This window comes from Gymnogyps californianus, chromosome 1 (assembly GCF_018139145.2).
Source record: "Gymnogyps californianus isolate 813 chromosome 1, ASM1813914v2, whole genome shotgun sequence".
In the NCBI taxonomy this organism is placed as follows: domain Eukaryota; kingdom Metazoa; phylum Chordata; class Aves; order Accipitriformes; family Cathartidae; genus Gymnogyps; species Gymnogyps californianus.
In genome coordinates, this window is record NC_059471.1 from 193,718,240 (window position 1) to 193,736,427 (window position 18,188).

The window sequence follows — 18,188 nt, forward strand, 5'->3', positions numbered from 1 at the left end:
AAATAAATTATAATAGTTCAGAATACATAAATATAAAAGTAATGTTTTATTTCCACCCTTATTTTTAAATGTGGGTACCAGAAACTGACACAATATCTTAAGAAGATCGTAACAGAAGCATCCTATTTCCATTCTAAAAAGTCTTATAGATCATATTAGTATTGCAGTAAGAGTTATAATAGAATAGTTCCATCATTCTTTTCTGAGTTGCTACTGTCTAATACAATCCATCCTATGGATATAATTTACTTTATTACCTGACGTACGGTATCTTTGACCACACTAAAACATACTTAGTGTATTAACACTAGTGTGTTGTGTATTAACTCTAAAATATTAATACAGTTTATGCATTGACACTAGGATCATTCTGTAATATTAATTAAACCTTCATTTATTGCCACCAGAATCTTCTCATTCTCTACAAAAGCAAGCCACAAAGATGTCAGGATTGGTATCACAGACCAAAAACCGATCCATAAGGAATTCTTTTTCTAGTGCCCGTGTGTTAAAGATTCTGTTCTCAGCTTCTGGTTGTGATCCTGGCAGTGAGCGATTTTTAACTTATTTTGTGTGTGCCATTAAAATCCACAGAGCCAAATCTGTATGGTGCAACGTTTTAGATAATGACAACATGTGGCATTAGATTTATTGCCTAGGAGAAATCCAAGTATTTACATTAACACAATTGCCTTTCCCACATTAATCTGTAATAATCTTTAAAAAAGACATAAGATGAATTTGAAAAGATTCATTTTTCAATAAATTATTTTAACTAGTACTAATTATATACATCTTTGTATTTTAGTCCTGTTGATAAGAGTTCCAGCGTAAAGATTTTTGTCATTTTTTTTGCAGGCTTGAAGTCAACATAATCAATATATTACTGCATCTCAATGCTACTTCTTTTATGGTTTTTAAGACTAAGATCACACTGATAGTCTTCCAGTCCTTCGAGATTTCACCATTTTTCTAAGATTTGTTAGATATTTGTAGTTGACTGAGCTTCTACGCCAAATTCTTTAGAACAGATGGATGTAAGCTTACATGACTTCAATTTTAGTAGATATTGTCTCATATCTTCGTTTGCTACAGAGCCTAAACTTTTATTCCATTCACTGTATCATCTCCCTTCCAAAATCAGAGATGTTTGTGAAATGCTTCTGCCTTTTTTACTGTGATTTCATCACTGTAGCTCTAGCAACAGGCTCATACACTAAGCCTGAGGTTCTCCTTGTTCCTACTGTGTTTAACAGAAAATAACAAAATACTATGTTATCAGATTTAACCTTAGTGGATGTTAAAGGTTCTCTGTTTCTTTAGCCTTCCTTATCAATGTTGTATATTTTCTGATTGACACTATTAAATTGTCTACAAACTTCCTTTATTTTTTGCCCATTCCTCTATTTATTTTTTTTAAAATCAGTGTTTTTATGTGTCCAGACTAAGCTTTCTCTGTATGTGGGATCATGGCTTCTGAAGCACCTAACAGCAGATCCCTGTAAATTTTCTAGACATACAGATACTTCTTCTAAACTCAATGATATGTACTGAAAGCTATGGCAGAGATCTTTTTAGATCACCTATGCTTAATTTAAAAGAATATACCCATAATTACAAGATACAGTTCAAGAAAAAAACACTATGTTTTCTATAATTTCCAGAAGCTTAGCAATATAAAACTTAGTTTCAGTTGGATGACTTACAGATAGCCTTCTTTTATTTATTGTATAAATGCAGAAATGCTGTATATTCTTTAGTTTGTAACATATTTCTTAGACAGAGTACTCTAAAATAATGACAAATTAAGTAGTATTATTAACTGAACATAAAGAATAATATAGTAATGGAGAAGGGAAATTTACAAAAAGAAAAAGGATTTCTTCTAGCAGAATTCTGAGATTTGTTAATATTTGCCACAAATATGGAATAGAAAAGAGATTTGGTTTATTCACTTTCAAGGGTCTATTCACAACATAGGTAGAAACTCTCCTTGGTATTTCCTAGATGTTGCCAAATTGCTGATTGCCAGATGCTGGGAAATACACACAAGTCATGATCTCTTTACAGTTGCCCTGATTCCTATGACAGGATTCTGGTACAGATGCACCTCTGCAAGCCAGTATGGCTGTTCCTATGTTAATTTTCAAATCTCTCCCAATTTTTAATTGATCGTTTCAACTGTACCTTTTAACGCAGGCTTCTATCATGTCAGTGGCCATGAGCTTAAGTCTCTGCTCTAAATGGTGGGCAAATTCTGGTTCTGGCCAGTGAAGATCAAAAACAAACATCTGCAGAGCATCCAGTTTCCAGAAAAGATCTTCTGATGTAGCTGAGCCATTGCTGTAAGAAACAAAACAAAACAAAGTCCCCAAGAAACAGAAGATAAATGTATGGATGTCTATCCCAGTTGCCACAGAATTATCTAAGGTAATAAGATTTCCTTATCACACCATCTTCCTCCTTCACTTCACTTAACTTCCCTGTATCTCATAACACAGTTGCTCTTATTCCAAGAATGTGAAAATGGTCATGGAAAATTTAAAATAATTCCCATTAGGGTGAAAAAAGTAAAGTTTTCTCATCTGTTAGCTGAGAAATATGACAGGCTAGGGAGGTAGATGGGATGTTGGGGAACATGGAGAATGAAGTAGCTCAAATTTCAGATCAAGACAGGAAAAATAAAGGGTACAGGAATTATTAATTAGTAAGGACCTTTTCAAAACAGTGAAGACTTTGCACATATGTTTTCTTGCCTTCATAACTCTGGTAGATAAGCCTACCAAAGAAATGAGGATTCTAGTAGTAATACTGTAAAAGAGATACCCAGACAAATAGTCCCTTGATAAATGCTCATTAATTCTAACTGAGGGAATAACATCACATCCTGGTGGAAAAAAGAGAACAGAAACTATTTAAAGAAATTTGTGCACAAACAAAACAGGGGATTAATACGGCTCTATGTCATCTCAGATTGCCCACGTAGTTTTAAAGTTCTTCCACCCTGAACCGATTGCTAAATTTAAAGACATTTGCTTGTGATAAGATACAATAATTTAAGGCTAATCTCAGCAGTAACTAAAGTTACACTTCCACTGTCATCGCAGATTAATTGTATTTTCATGATGCGTTGTATTGCTATGCGCGGATTATTGTTTAAGGACAGTTATACTACACAGCATGGCATTCCAGGATATTAGTGACACAAGCAACCAAAACTCAGCCTGACAGTCCCAATTCAGATCCAAATAGTTTAAATATGTCACTACTGCCATTTTCTTTCTTCTGCCTCATGACAAAAGAACATAATTATTGAAGTGTTAAGTGACCCCAGCTCTCATGAAAGGAGTCATTGAGTGCTGAGTGTGCACAGGACAGAACAGGGTCAGATTAAAAAACAAATGAAAAAAATAGAAAGGACCTCTAATATCTGACCACCTAATGCACTCCTCAGATGGTCGCACCACTCACCGGTTCCTAGCCGAAACAGTGGGTGGTGAAGTGAAGCAAAGCACAGCTCATGTTCAGGGCTCTGAAGAGGCAGCACGGAGGCAGGAGGAGCACTGCTTCTGTCTCACAGCACCCCACCACCTTCCAGACCCACCCAACTGCCCCCTTGCCCCGCTGCCTTAACGCTACCACGACTTCAGAGCCATCGCTGTCTCCTGAAATGCCATCTCAGTGCTGAAAGGGGCTGCCGGGCCAGGCGAAGGGGGCAGCCAGCAAGGGCTGGGCAGTGGGTGACAAGCTGGGAGCAGGGGCGTCTGCCTAAGGAAAAGGCTGGCTCCAAGTGACCGACCCTGACTTCGGCTTTGGTTTTAAATGGCGCAAGTTCTGATATCTTCACTATGCGTAGCAGGATAGTCCACAGTTCTAGACAGGCTTTTTTGATATCATGCATATTTTCCCCACTTATTTTAAACAGTAATTGTTAATTTTACATTGTATCGTGCTCCTGAAAGAAAACAGCAGAAACTGGAAAAAGGCCCATGGGACTGCTAAGGTTTCAACTTGCACAGGGACGTTACCTGTTAAGGTTGGACCTGAGTAGGGAGCACTTTTATACACCACTAAGTTTAATTAAGAAATAGAAATAACAAACCACCAAAACTTCTCAGAAAGATTATAAACCTGTTAGACTGTTTCTTAAGTTACATGATAAGCAAATATTGAAGATTTCATTACATCTGCTGTGTACGCTGGCAGTGAGTGAAGTTGTAGATGCTACGTTATACACATTATTTGATTCAAAAGTGACCAAGTCAATTTTTGAGATGACTGGGGTAAAAGAAGAAGACAAATTATATAGGGACAGAAATGGGGACAATCTCAGTATATATATTACAGTTGATAAGAACACATATTTTCTAGAAAACCAACCATACTTTCTCAAGAAACAGAACTACCATTTTTCATCATCAGATCATACAATTTAATAATTTTTTATTCTTCCGTAGTTTTTTCTTTTTTGCCTAATGGAATTCCAAATGAAATTCTTCAGGACTCAGGAGGACTAATATGCTCTCAATAACATCAATGTATTCTTATGCACGTTCACTCCCTGGTAGCCACTTAATTTGGTTTCATTAGACTACCAAATAAAGTTTCACAATTAGAATAAATGTAATAATAGACACAGGTTCATGAAACACTAATTCATTCTGTGAGAAACACTAATTCATTCATTCTCTTTTCATATCATTTTGAGCTCCCATTCTTCAATTTTTTATTCAGCATTGTCCAATGACATTTGAATTTGACTAACATATTATACTAATAAGATGGGGAAGCAAAATAAAGTGCTACAACAGAAACTATTTGTTCCTAGTTCACAGATCCAGACACAAATGTCTAATTTGTTTGTTAAATGCTGCAGAAAACAGTGATTTCAATCACCTTGTTACTGCTACTTGTACCAGATACTTGTTTTATTTGGATTTTAGGATTTTTTCTGGCCCTTATTCAATAAAAGCATTAGAAATAGTATTAATTGTCAGCACATTCCTCAATACCCTAAAGTAGCTGTACAGTCTATAGATTTGCTTTCCCTACTAGGAGCTGGTTATGTCACTTCAGGGTTTAATACTCCATAAAGTGTAACATGAAGAAGAGCCAAACTCAGTTTTTACCTCCTCCTGGCAGCAGGAGGAATTCCTGTATTTGAATCAAACCATCAAAGCATTTGAATCTACATCCATAATTCCAGAACCATTTTTTCTGGTGAAGGGATAAGACACATTCTTGGCTATTGAAAAGTTTTTATTTGAACATGTATGGTAAAGCTACTTCAATCTAATGAATGGAATATTGCTCTACCAGGAAACTGAACTGGTACTCTTTCTTTAAAAACTATATTCAATATAGTTATCCATATTTTTAAAACTAAGCACAAACTCTACTGTTTTGCTGGTCAAAGCTTAAGCTTTCAGCACTAGTTTTTTGTGCAAAAGGTACTATCTAGTTGTCCACTCATTTTAATCAGGTCACAGCAGTAAGAGAAGGTTTCCAATGATTAAAAGAGACAAATATTATGCCCATCCTAAGTTTTTTTTTTAATGGCAATTTAACTTTGTATTTGGTCACACTTTGACTGGGAGAGTGGGCCATGTATCTCCAGAGGTCCATTTTAACCTGAATTATTTTATGGCTTTATGTCTTGCATCGTACTGAACACAGCAAAAAAAGGTCCAAGACATAACGTTTCTCCAAGACCCTGCAGAATATTAAACTTAGGAGCTGCATACAGCCTCCTAAGTAATTCAGTTATCCACTGACAGCTGAGAGAGGCAGCTTCCCACTAGGCTTGCCAGCTACCTAAGCAGTAGCAATTAGTCAAACAGTCCACTAATAAGGCACACTGGCTGCAAGATCAGCACACACACGACTCCAGAGTAGATGTAGAACATATCATTTCTTGCCTAGATGTGAAACTCCAGAGGGTAGCTTGGGATATGAAAATATAGCAGAAATATTAAATATCTAAGGACATTCTCAATCAACCACAAGATTCAAAAGCAGCTGGCTTCCATTCTTGTAGAATTTACCAAGGGCAATGATGGTGATTTTATAAATTACTGCAATTATCTTTTTTTTAAGGTTATTACTGAGTTACTACCCATCAGTGTTTTGTGAGGACTGTTTACAAAACAGGGCACCAGCTCTATGTCCTCTGTGAGCCCCCAGCTTGTGAGCTCCAGCTCTACTTCCTTTATGCTGCCTCAAGACCTATATTCAGGGCTCAGAAAGTCAACTGAGAATTTCTTCAACAGAAAAGGATTTTCAGTAATTACAGAGTCAATGACACTTAGCCCCGTCTCTCTGTTTTCCACCAGTAGATGAGGGGGAAGGCTGGAGCAGAACTTTGGCAAGTAACAGCTTGTGTATGGTCCCTCAAAGATATTAGGAACAGAGTTACTTCATGGTTCCTCTTACTTAGTTCAAGAGTGAGGCAACCTGAGGATCAAGCAACCAAAACATGTTTCTTGAGTCTTCTTTCGTCCTGCGTGTTAGTATTTTTAGAAGAAAATAAATTTGGCCCGCAATATGCATTCATCTTACAGATCGCTCAATGGGAACTAGCTATATTCAAAACTCCTTATTCCACAGAAAGATCAGCTAAATTTCACTACTCCATCAGTACTGTAGCTATAGTTTTAAATACCCATCCTTAAAAACACAGACCATGGCCTCCTACCACTTGACTGGAGGCAAGCACTGCGACAGGAATGCATGTGGCACTACAGATGCAACCCCCCAAACCAGCGCTGAAACGTGGCCTCCTGACTTACTCAGCATGCATAAACACACAGAGAGGTCCAGCATGAGAGCTCAGACACATTCAGACCAGACCCCTTCATATCACAATCAGAGCACTGCGATTGCTCCAGCCGGTCCCTCTTCTCACTCATTATAGCTGAGCCATAGCAGGAAGAATATAGCTGACACATTTCCTTTGATGTTGCCAGTTCTGGTTGGAAGACAAGACAAGACTATTCTCCTGCAAGCATGTATCTTATTCCATGTTTCCCCAGCCTTGAGTTTTGCTGAACCTGACGTTCTAGACCGGCACCAGATAGCAGCAAACAACCTTAGGTCTGTATCTATAATAGTTTTGGTCAGTGAATCTATGTCATGTCTGCAGTGAAAATAATAATATATAAATTAAACCATAAACAATTAAAATCACCCACAAATCTAACTGAAAAGCCAGGTCCAGAAGAGGCAGAGAAATTAAATTTAAAATATGAAATGGAACAAAAATGCAATTTAAAGTAGTACATGTGAATTAATGAATAAGTAAGGAAAAAAACCCCTCATTCTGGCTGATTAGAAGCTTTTACAGAATATTCAAACTTTTTTGCTCTTTAAAGATGTTGTCTTCAGCCAGTAATCCACAGTGCTCTGCATGTCTAGCCAAGGTGTCCTCTGAGTTGTCCTCTCCTGAGACCAATCAAGAAAAACAGACTACTACTCATAACACTTTCCCCTTTTCATATCTCCCTTTCCAATGCCCAATAATAAAAGGTTAAGCCAAAACAACTGAAAATGAGGTAATGATCTTCCTAAGCGCTGTTATAAGCAGCATACATTTACTGCTCCAAAACATGTGATCAAGGAAAAAAAAAAGCATCAGTTAATTAAAAAATATAAACAATCTTCTCTAGTAACGTTCAAAAGAATTGCAGCAACTTTTAAGTGAAAGAGAGGAAAATCTATTTTCATCAATAAAGCACACAAAGAAATGCCTAACTGAATATATTTTCACCTCTTTCTTTTCAGCAAAAGATCTTAGGTAGGCACATAACAGCTCTGTTGAATGTGAATGGACTTAAAGATGAACATAAGAGCATGAACATGAACATTAGTAAAGTTTGGAGAATATGAAATCTCTTCCTATTGCAGACAAAATAGACACAGGACTTGGCATTCTTGGTAAACATTTAACTATAACTCAGTTGGCTCACAGACTGCTTTTTCTCATTCCTTTTGCCGGTAGATTCTTCATTGTGTAATTCAAATTGATAATGATTAATTGGCCAAAATCATCACTTTCAAAGAGAAAGAGAGAAGTCCAGCACAACTTAGTGATATACGTAGTCATCTTCTTGCCAAAGCATCAGCTGTGTGGCCCGGAGGAGGGAGCACAGTGAACTGGGAGAGAAGGACTTGGGGGAGTCAGTGGAGAGAAGGAACCACTTGGGATGACTGACAAAGCAGGGCTTGGGCTCCTGAATTTAGGTGCCTCCGCTGACTCTATGTACAATGTAATATGTCACTCTAGTGTTCATCACACCAAAAGGGAAAACTGACAGGAAACATCAGGTTTTGCTTAACAGGTATTGGAGCCTAGGTATTTGGTTACTCCCCACTGGAGAATTTAACTAGAAAGAGGAAGCTTTGTTCTTCCTGAAAAGGATGGGATGGGAGAAGTGGGGGAAATAAAACGCTCCTCCTTTCTTTCATGTAATAGCGAAAGTAAACCATTGCTAGCGAAAGTAACCAGCAGGAAAGAGGAAACTCATTAGCATGGGAGGAAGAATTAACTGGCTTGCAGTGCCTTCGCTTTCATTTTTTGATCCAAATACAATACATGGCCATTCTGAGAAGTTACTTTGCTCTTCAGTAGGACATAGGTAGGCTGATTCTTAAAATACTACCTGAATTCCACAGTATTACAAAAGTAACTTAATACTACCTACAATCTTGAATGTTAATTTATACACATTTTATAAAACACAACTTCAAAGCTCTACATTTAGGGAAAAAGAACATGAAGAGGTGACTACAATGGAGCCGGCACCTTGGCAGACCTCTTCTCGAATGCTGTGAGAGGCGGCTGAAAGGGGATGATGACCTTACAAAGGTCACACCACAGTGGGGACACCGCTCGTCCCCACTTCTCTTGAGAAGCAGCAGAGCGACAGCTACTGCTGGCAAGTGCTTACAACACACGTCAACCTCTGTTCACTGAATGCTTTGAAAACCCCACTGATTAGTTTAGGATGTTATGCATACTTTGCCATAAACACCATGAACCTTAATACCAGAAGATGTGCAAGGGGGATGAGCCAATGGCTGAATTTCACTATACTCGCACATTTTTTGACAACACAGTCCACACCAAAACCTTCATTTAGGAAAGATCTACCCCTATAATCCTCCAACCAGAATCCATATTTATTATATATTAATTATAAATTCAATATTCAAAATACATTAATTTTAATATGTACAAGTTATTTTTACTGGATGGGGCTGCTAGAATACAGACTGTAAGAAGACCACATCTGAGATTATAACAACTCTTAACTCTGAAAGCTATTCTTTAAAAAAAAAGTAAGCCTTGAAAGCATGGGAATAACAGAAAGGAATTTGAGTAGCAGAAGACCAATTAGTTTGTATTCAAAGCTGAAATGACTTGCATAAGCACATCAGGAGAAACCTAGCATTATTATAGTAAACACAAAAGGTACCAAAGCCAAGGATTAAGAGGAATTTTGTCAACTTTTAGGGGAATTAGCAGCAGAACAATAATCATAATACTCAATAGACAAGTGCCAGAAGTCTGGCAGAGCACAAACTATCAACTCCCTTTTTACAAGGAGTCACATGGAAAAGACGAGGGGTAATGGGTACAAGTTACTCGTGGGGAGATTCCTATTGGACACAAGAGGAAAATTTTTCACAATGAGAACAACCAGCCATTGGAATAATCTCCCCAGGGAAGTGGTGGATTTCCCAGCATTGGACACTTTTAAGATTCAGCTGGACAGGGTGCTGGGCCATCTTGTCTAGACAGTGCTTTTGCCAAGAAAGGTTGGACCAGATGATCCTTGAGGTGCCTTCCAATCTGGTATTCTATGATTCTATGAATTCTTGCAGTAATGGATCTGAGTGCTTGCTAGGAGTGTTTAACTCCATCATAAAACTGGAGAGGACAATACTTGGCTTGAAATCATATTATCTAGCTTTGCATCTTGAACGTGTGGTTTTTGAAGTCTTTCACATTTATCCTTTCCTAATACAACTTTAGCTAAAATAAGGTTCTTCTTGAGCCTTTCTTTAATGTATATGAATGTGTCCTCACACAGAAATCTGGCCTGTAACTATGGGAATATTCCCACAGAACAGGGCACGTCTGCTCTATTTTTTTTTTTTTTTTTTAAGAAAAGAGCACTGAAGTGTTGGGGAGAAATCAAAAAGAAATACATATTTTTTCAAACAGACAAAGAAATGGATGTACTTCTATTCTGGGTACTTATTAACCTTTTACTATTTTCCTGTAACATGGATATTTAATCTAATGATAATATTTGCAATGAATGACTTTCAGAACCAATATACAATGAGTTAATCAAACCCATGCAAAAATATGATGGGCTGCCTCACTTTACAAAACCATGATCTAAAATCAGTTATCCAAAAGGTTCCCCACTGCTTATTAATTCAGAAGAGTCATTAAGTTGTTTAGGGTATTAAACACCATTCATACTATGACAGACCTTTGCCAAGTTGATTTTGTAAGTTACCAGGTTTAAGACTGCTACATTTTAATGCACTAGAAAGCGCAACTCACTGACAGTCCATGCTTGGCTCACTCCCAAGAAACAATAATTTCCAACTAAGAGATCATAAACACCATGCAATCCAAATACAGCTGCACAGAACACTAGCAAGGCCATGCAGAGCTGACATACAGTCAGAAGGTTATTGAAGAATACACACGTGGAGTCATACAAAGAAGTCATCCAGGTTGGTGTAGTAAAGCTAGGTATTTGTGGAAGATTAAGAGGCAAACTTGGAACTTTTGGAAGAGCTACATTAGGAAGACTGTTGGTGATGCTCCTGTGAAGAAATAAACAATGTAGGAATACAATAAAAAATAGAATATTTAGAGGACAACGGGGGAGAACACCTGATTAGACAGAAAGCTATAGGCAGGTGCTTCGTTCAGCTCTTGTAGAAGGCACTTACTTGACAGGTTGCCACGACTCTTGTTCAAGACCTCTGTGAATGGACTGGGCAATAGATGATTCCATGAGATCGATGTAGCGGATGACCATGGGAACAAAAATTTCTTGCAAGTGCTTGTGAAACTTTCCATTGCACAAAAATGCTTTAAAAACAAACAAAACACAAATAAAAAATGTCAGGCCTTTCCCTACTTTATTTTGCTATAGGAAAAAAGTATCTCTTAAAATGTTTTAGTACACAAAAGCATTTTAAGAACAAGATCCAACTTCTGTAGGAAATACAGTTCATAAAAGATAAATTAAGTGCTCCATGAGGACACTGCAGTACATTTGAAACTGTCACTGTAATGAAAACTAGGCACATACCAAGTTCTTTGTTGAATGAGAACACTTTTGCATCTTCTTAAAATTAATAATATACTTTGCTGATCTAAGCATTGGCAGTTTTGTTCAATACTTAGACACCAAGACAGAACAAAAAAACCAAACCAAACAAACAGTATTTGAATGTCATTCAATTATTTTTATTCTCCTTATGCTAAGAAGAACAAAGGTTACAGTAAAACATTACAGCCTCACTAGGCTATGTGCAAAAATATAGAGGTATACACTATTTCCTCCAAATTGCTTAATGGAAAAAGGCAACATGTGACATACGAGTGTTTGGGGGAATAAGAACAGTTTACCCATCTGCTCTGTGTGCTCGGGAGCCGGCAAAGTCCTGAATCACTGCCTATAGCTACACAGGACATTCAATGAGCTCTTGAATAGAAAACGTGTCTTGGTATGTCTATGCATGTCCATACATAAAAATCTTGAAGGGCAGAGCTCACCACCAGAATCCTGGCTTTTCCCATCCTGACATGTGCACAAACCTCATCAAGACCCCCACGAAGAAAAGTACCTCCCAGCCAGTCTGTGTTCATGTGAAGCAGCCTCAGCAGCCAAGCTTGCCTCTCCTCTGCCCTTTCAATTGTCTTGCAAAATTTTAAAGGATGCTAACTCTACACTTCCCTTCTGGAAGTTTGCTAATTCTCTGGTGTGATTATCTGCAACTTTACAGCAACTGTAGTTTTATAACTATGTAAAGGAAGTCCTGAAAACTAGTTGCCGAAAGCGCTTAGGAAAGCTGACAACATGTAACACACCTAGAGGTGTTCTCTTGCTTTTCAAAAGAAATGGAGTTGACTGGTGAGCATATTATAAGCATGAAGCACATTACTCAAGAAAAGTAAAGTAGCTCTAAGCAGTAGAAAATTACTTGCTTCACAGATGGGATTTACTGCACAAAAACTGTATACACAATGCAAACTGAAGATGCTTAAAACCTGAAAATTAGTTTGCCACCACCACTGCTTGTCTCTGTACTCCCTGAAATGTTCTCTTAGCAACTCCTAACTCTTAGCACACTAATGTCCTGTCCCACCAAGGGAGTATATCAGTTTCATGTTTTGAATGTGTCTGTGTTCACCCATTAACCCAGCACTATTATTAGGACCTATAAGAATATTCCCATGTGTACATGGAAATTATACAGGCAAGCTGAGCCACAGAGAGAAATTTTCATGATTTTGGTAGCCCTCCTTTTCTCCCACCCATATTCTGATGTTTTAAATTCTCTTGTGGGTTTCTCCTCCCACCTATTCCTGCATCCAGGCTTCTCATTTGATTTGGATGGGTACCACAACCACATTTTGAGGAGGCTTCCTCCTCTTCCTAAGAAGAAAAGGCTGGATCATGGGGCTCAAAACTTTGGAAATCATCTCATAAAATTACAATCCCTCTGGTTCCACTACTGGTACAACTCCATGTCTAACATATAAAAATAATTTCTGTAACTTCCAGAAACTCCTTTGCCTTCCATTCCTGAATGATATCCACCACAAACTGAACCTGGGAGAGACGGAGACTATGGGGAAAATGTGTCATCAAGTTTCAGTTCGCTATTGCTACGTGTATTGCAAGGAAGTGCCTTTGTTGCTGAATATCTGGACACTAACATTATTTTTTTTTCTTGAATACAATGATCTGAAAGCAAGAACTACTTTCTTGAAAACCTCCTTGTAGAGTAACGGGAAATTATGTATCAATTGTTTTTACCTAAGGAGACAATACTAATGCGATCAGCTCTCTCTGGTTTTGTTCACCTGCCTCTCTCCTGCTAAGAATTTGGAAACTTTCAGCTAATTTCAACCATATTACACACAGGGGTGGAGATATCAGATACATGAAGCTTCATGAAAACAGGCAGCTAGGTAGCAGGCAGATATTATTAGGGTTTCCACTGAGAAAAAGGCAGCGGCATAGGCTCATCTCTTATTAAACACTTGAGAATCCACCCTTGAGAGCACCTATGAGTCCATTACAAACATGCTCCATTATTTACACTGCTCATAGAACTACTTATTAACTAGCTAGTTCTGGCATAATTATTTGTATATCAGGCACTCAAAACTGTTATTTTTTCTGTATTTATATATCTTAGAACTGCAGCATCTGTGACTAGCAATAATAACAACTGAGAATGATTTGGATATTAACACAAAGGTTTCACAGTAAACAGCTGATGAACATATTTGATTTTGAAAGCTACATATTAGGGTGATTTTTCAAGGCAACTTTGAGCTTAAAAACAACAACAAGAATACACCTGTGTCAATTAAGTCAATATTGCTGCTTTATAGCGAATCAGTGCAGGACTGACATTAATCAGGCAATCACAGTTACTTGAAGGGATGAGCTTGTAGTTTACTGTTTTCTGAGCACACTGCAGAAATGCTCCGCTACAAGCCCTACTCTGGGAATTACAGTAATAAAGCCTCATGGGCAGGAGGGCGACTCTTGTTATTCCGAAGTCAGAATGAAATTTAAAGAAGTCACAGGCAATAAAAGCTGTTCAACTTAAAAAGCTGAATCATTTTCCTAACATCCTGACACCAGTCTTTGCAGGGAAGTGAAACTTTCCAAAATGATGCCAAGACTTTTAATATGACTGCTCCTCCACAGAGTTCCCTCTGTACGTGGGCACACACACGAGAGCACTGTCTCGGATCAACAACCTGGTGAACATTGTGTTTTCCCAGGGCTGAGGACATGGCAGCTCTGATTCACCCATCTGGAGATCTCTGTCAAGGATTACTGCAGGGCAGAGAAAGAACTCAGAGAGCAGGGGTAAGTGATATAGCTGAGTATCATCAGCAGACACATGGCACTCTACCCTATGATTAGAATTGATCTTGCCAAAAGGTACCACCTGTGCATCAAAGCAGACGGGAAACAAGAGATCCTTGAGGAAATGCCACACTTCAAATCCCTCAACTACCACTTGTCTTCAAAGCTATGTAGCTTAATTCTCCATTGTCTTGTCAATACAGACACCCCACACCCTCTTCATATGAGCCATCTCGTATTCACACAAACAACAACAAAATGAAAGCCTATGGGCTTAGCCAGGGCAAGCTAATGCATAGATGATATTAATAGAAACTGGATTACAGGAACAGAAACAGATCCCCAAATGAAAAATTCTTGAAATACTGAAGTTGAAGATGAAAATTATTCAATTTTTACATATTAGGTAGCTGAAATATATTAAAATATGACAAGAAAAGACCAGAGATGACAAGTACAGTCTAATAATGCAGCACTGGAATGAGGTTTCTCCTCTAACAGTAGGAAAAGAATCTACTGTGCTTGTGTACAACAGAAGCTGTGGGGCTTGTTTTGCTTTTACTTATACAGGCACAGTTTAGGAGTTATCCTGGAGTCAGTGTGTTACGTTGTCCTTGAGAGCTTCTGCAGAATCAAAGGAAAGGAAGAATGATACAGGTTAACATGAGTCTCTTTTCCACTGACGAAATTAGCACTTTGCCAGACAGTCTGCAATTATCCTGCTCCCCACAGGATTCTCGGAAAGGCACCACTTGGATTTTCTGGCATATTTTTAAATCCAAAATAAAACCAGTAAATTTCAAGAAGGAAATTTCCTTGGGGCTCCATATTCTATTCATAGCAGTTGAAAATCACCCAATAACCTGTAAAAAGAAAGTTTATATTTCCATTCATTTCCTGTTTATATTACATTCTGCCTCCACAGAGCATTTATTAAAGTTACTTAAATTGTGGTGAAAATTGCAAGTGTCTCAGCTTATATACAAATTGTTGTGTATTTTTACATACAAGACATACTTTAAAAGTGAATTTTAGAGATGTACCATGTGGAAGCAAGCTGAAAATTTATTTCATCTTTATAAGACAAAGTGACATGAACAGCTTACTGTACAATTTTCTTGTGCCTAAAACTCCCATTCAGTCAAAAAGGTTATTGGATATTGTGGTAGGCAATAATGCAGCTTGAGTTAGCTCTCAGTATGAATAACCAAACCATGTAGCTCTTATCTGAAGGCAGGTTATGATTTCAAAGCAGCTCCTAATAGGACTGAGCAAAAATTGTAAGTCCCTGATCGAAGAAAAGATTCCCACTACAATTAATGAGAAGTGTAAGGTTTGATGAGAGGTATCGGTGTGGGTATAAAGTTTGCCCTGATTACCTTAAATCCAAATTGTTTTCTATCTTCACCCTGTAGTTTAAGATAGGGGCTATGATGTTATACATAAATTCTAGTACAAAAGTGGTACACAGGCTGTAACAAAGCAGGAAGGTGATGCTGTCTTTGGTGGTGTTTGCCACTCCACTACTAGCAACAGCAATAGTGGAAAAAACATATCACAGAATTCCTGTTTGAAATCAATAGCCCTGATAATGGCAATAGCTTTCAAGAGGCTAACACTCAGCATGCTGGTTTTTCTAAATCAGCTTCATCAAACTGTCTACAGGTGTACCATGGCTGAGTTAGAGCAGGTACACAGACATTTCACTGAGTAATACTTGATGGAAAACAAAGGTTATGAGTTAACTTTATAATACTCCTAGCTTTGACTGATTTGTGCCAACGTAGTAATGCAATAATGCTGAGCAACAGCACAGTACGTAGTGTCAGTAAGTGACACTTGGAAAGAAAACTTGGCAAGGAAAGGAGCCGAATATTGAATATACAATTGAAAAACCTCTAAAATAAGCCAAATATATAGACACTTCATGTAACTAGGCATATACCACTAAAAGATATCTCTGACACTGTCTTAAACGAAGAGGAATTAATACATGTCTGTCTTGAGGCACTAAAAACCTGACTAATCTCAGTAATTAAACAACTGCAGAAAGTGAATTGCCCTCTAGAGCAGGCCCCTTCATAACATAATTGATAGGCTCTGTGGACAAAAAGTAACATGGTCATTACAGAAAATAAGACACAACCCTGGGACAACCATGTCCTTCTTCCCTCTACGAATATCCAATTCTGGAAAAAAAATAATTTCGCTATCATAGAGAGATATTGGGTAATGTTATCGCTGTACAATCTGCAAAGCTTTACACAGTCAGGCATAATTGTCTATGAACAATAGAAACTTTGGAGATCATTACAATGTATACTATAAAAGCAGCTACCATATTGTTTTCAAACCTTTACATTTTGAAAAATCACAACAAATTTATCTACAATCTACTACTCATCTCCACAGTAAATGTCATTTTTTAAATCACTTTTTGTTATTTGTTAGCTCTTGTCAGAAAAGCTGAAATATTTTATAGGATAGGAAGATCATACTCCTCCAATTTTTTTAAGTAGTTCTTCAGTTAGACTTAACAGGAAAGCAATCACTGATGACTCACTGATGAACTCTTAATTGTTGTGGAACAAGGTCAGCAAAAAATCGAGAAGCCTAAAGTGATTCAAAATGGAGTCCTTCATAATAGAAATGTGAAGCTTCAGTCAGGACTCCCCCTTCCTCCCCACTTTTACTTCGCGAGAAGTTATATGCTGTATTGGAAAATGCATTTTTTTCTCATTGTTAAATGAATATTGGCTCTGAAGTATTCGGCTGGAATCTTGTACGATGTTTTGTATAAGATGTAAAATAACACATTTGATATTATTTGAATAGCAAAGACTATGTATTTTCATTATCTCATAGGCCTAATATTATATTTTAGTGACATATTTATAAAAATAGTCTTACATGTAAGTTTTCTTTAATGCTGTAAATGTTATATTGTTTCTTTATTGTTAGGAGTTCACTCATGTCAGGTTTACGTGAAAACTGACTCCTGCATCGCAGATTTAGAGCTCATTTAAAGCTCTTGAGATAGAATAACACGCAGGTGTCAGTCCTCCAAATTTCACTGAAGATTAACCTAATATGCAATATGGTGACCTAACAGTTCTTCATTTGGAAGAAATCTGAAAAGTAATCTCTGATATAGCTGGAGAGTGAGAATAACCCAGTGGGATTTCCACCTCTTCATTTCCTAATGAGTTTTTTGATAATGAGAGGTGACTTTGCCAGTCACTGTGGGCTCTATTATGGCTAATTTACTCCACTTCACTCTCCTTGTTAATTATTAACACTAGCCTTTTTATCCTCATGAGACCACATTCCAGTTTTTCCCTTTTTAGATTTTTTTTTTCTAAATCTATCTTTATGAAGGTGATAGTTTTCAGAAAAAGGTTTTCACTTAGGGTAAAGCCAGAATTATTTATTTCATTTTGGAAGACTGTAAAATTGATTATATAAGCATGGGGAGCTCTTTCTAATGGCTTTAATGCACTTGCAAGGTGAAAAGGCTGTTAATTAAAGAATAAGCACTGAGGTATGTTCCACTTGGGAATCAGTTCTTGGTAGAATGGTCACTTGCCACTTGCTAACATATCCACCGATTAAAAGGTGACTAATTTCCATGGTTGCTTTCCAATAGTTCTGGGAAAAAAAAGTGTATAATTTTCCAGATGGCTTTCGCTTGCCAGAAACCGTCATTTACTATATCTATTACCATTAGAGAATTACTGAAATTGGTATACAGGTGTGACATTTCATACAGCAGTTGTTTGGTATCCTTCAGTTAAGGTTTTACAATCTTTCTAATAATTGCTTTGACATGAAAGTTTTCATAAAATGTCTTTCCTAAGGCTGTTTTAATCATTTAGCACTATTATCCATTTAATCTTTTAAGGAAAGAAAAATCAGTAGCCTACCAGCAACCTCTTTGCACGTGAGGACAAGCCTTGTTTGTTTCTATCACTTGTCTCAGGTTGGAACCAAAGCGCAAAGGAACACAAATAACACAAAAACATAGTTAAAACTGGTGCTGCAAAT

General features: G+C 37.4%; 2 protein-coding genes across 15 annotated transcripts in view; one reads left to right on the forward strand and one right to left on the reverse strand.

Moving 5' to 3' along the window:
* The window catches only part of WNT16 (Wnt family member 16), an 873,674-nt gene that overhangs the window by 518,032 nt on the left and 337,454 nt on the right, over positions 1-18,188 (forward strand). The window lies entirely within an intron of this gene.
* Positions 1-18,188, reverse strand: part of CADPS2 (calcium dependent secretion activator 2) — a 327,121-nt gene that overhangs the window by 43,664 nt on the left and 265,269 nt on the right. For 9 of the 14 annotated variants that reach the window (XM_050892956.1, XM_050892948.1, XM_050892951.1 and 6 more), the window contains 2 exons: positions 10,975-11,116; positions 2,188-2,343 (listed from right to left, as the gene is read on the reverse strand). In XM_050892956.1, coding sequence (XP_050748913.1) covers positions 2,188-2,343; positions 10,975-11,116 — 298 coding nt within the window. Of the gene's footprint in view, positions 1-2,187; positions 2,344-10,725; positions 10,846-10,974; positions 11,117-18,188 lie in introns of all 14 variants that reach the window. The other 5 variants (XM_050892946.1, XM_050892950.1, XM_050892947.1 and 2 more) reach the window with 1 other exon arrangement.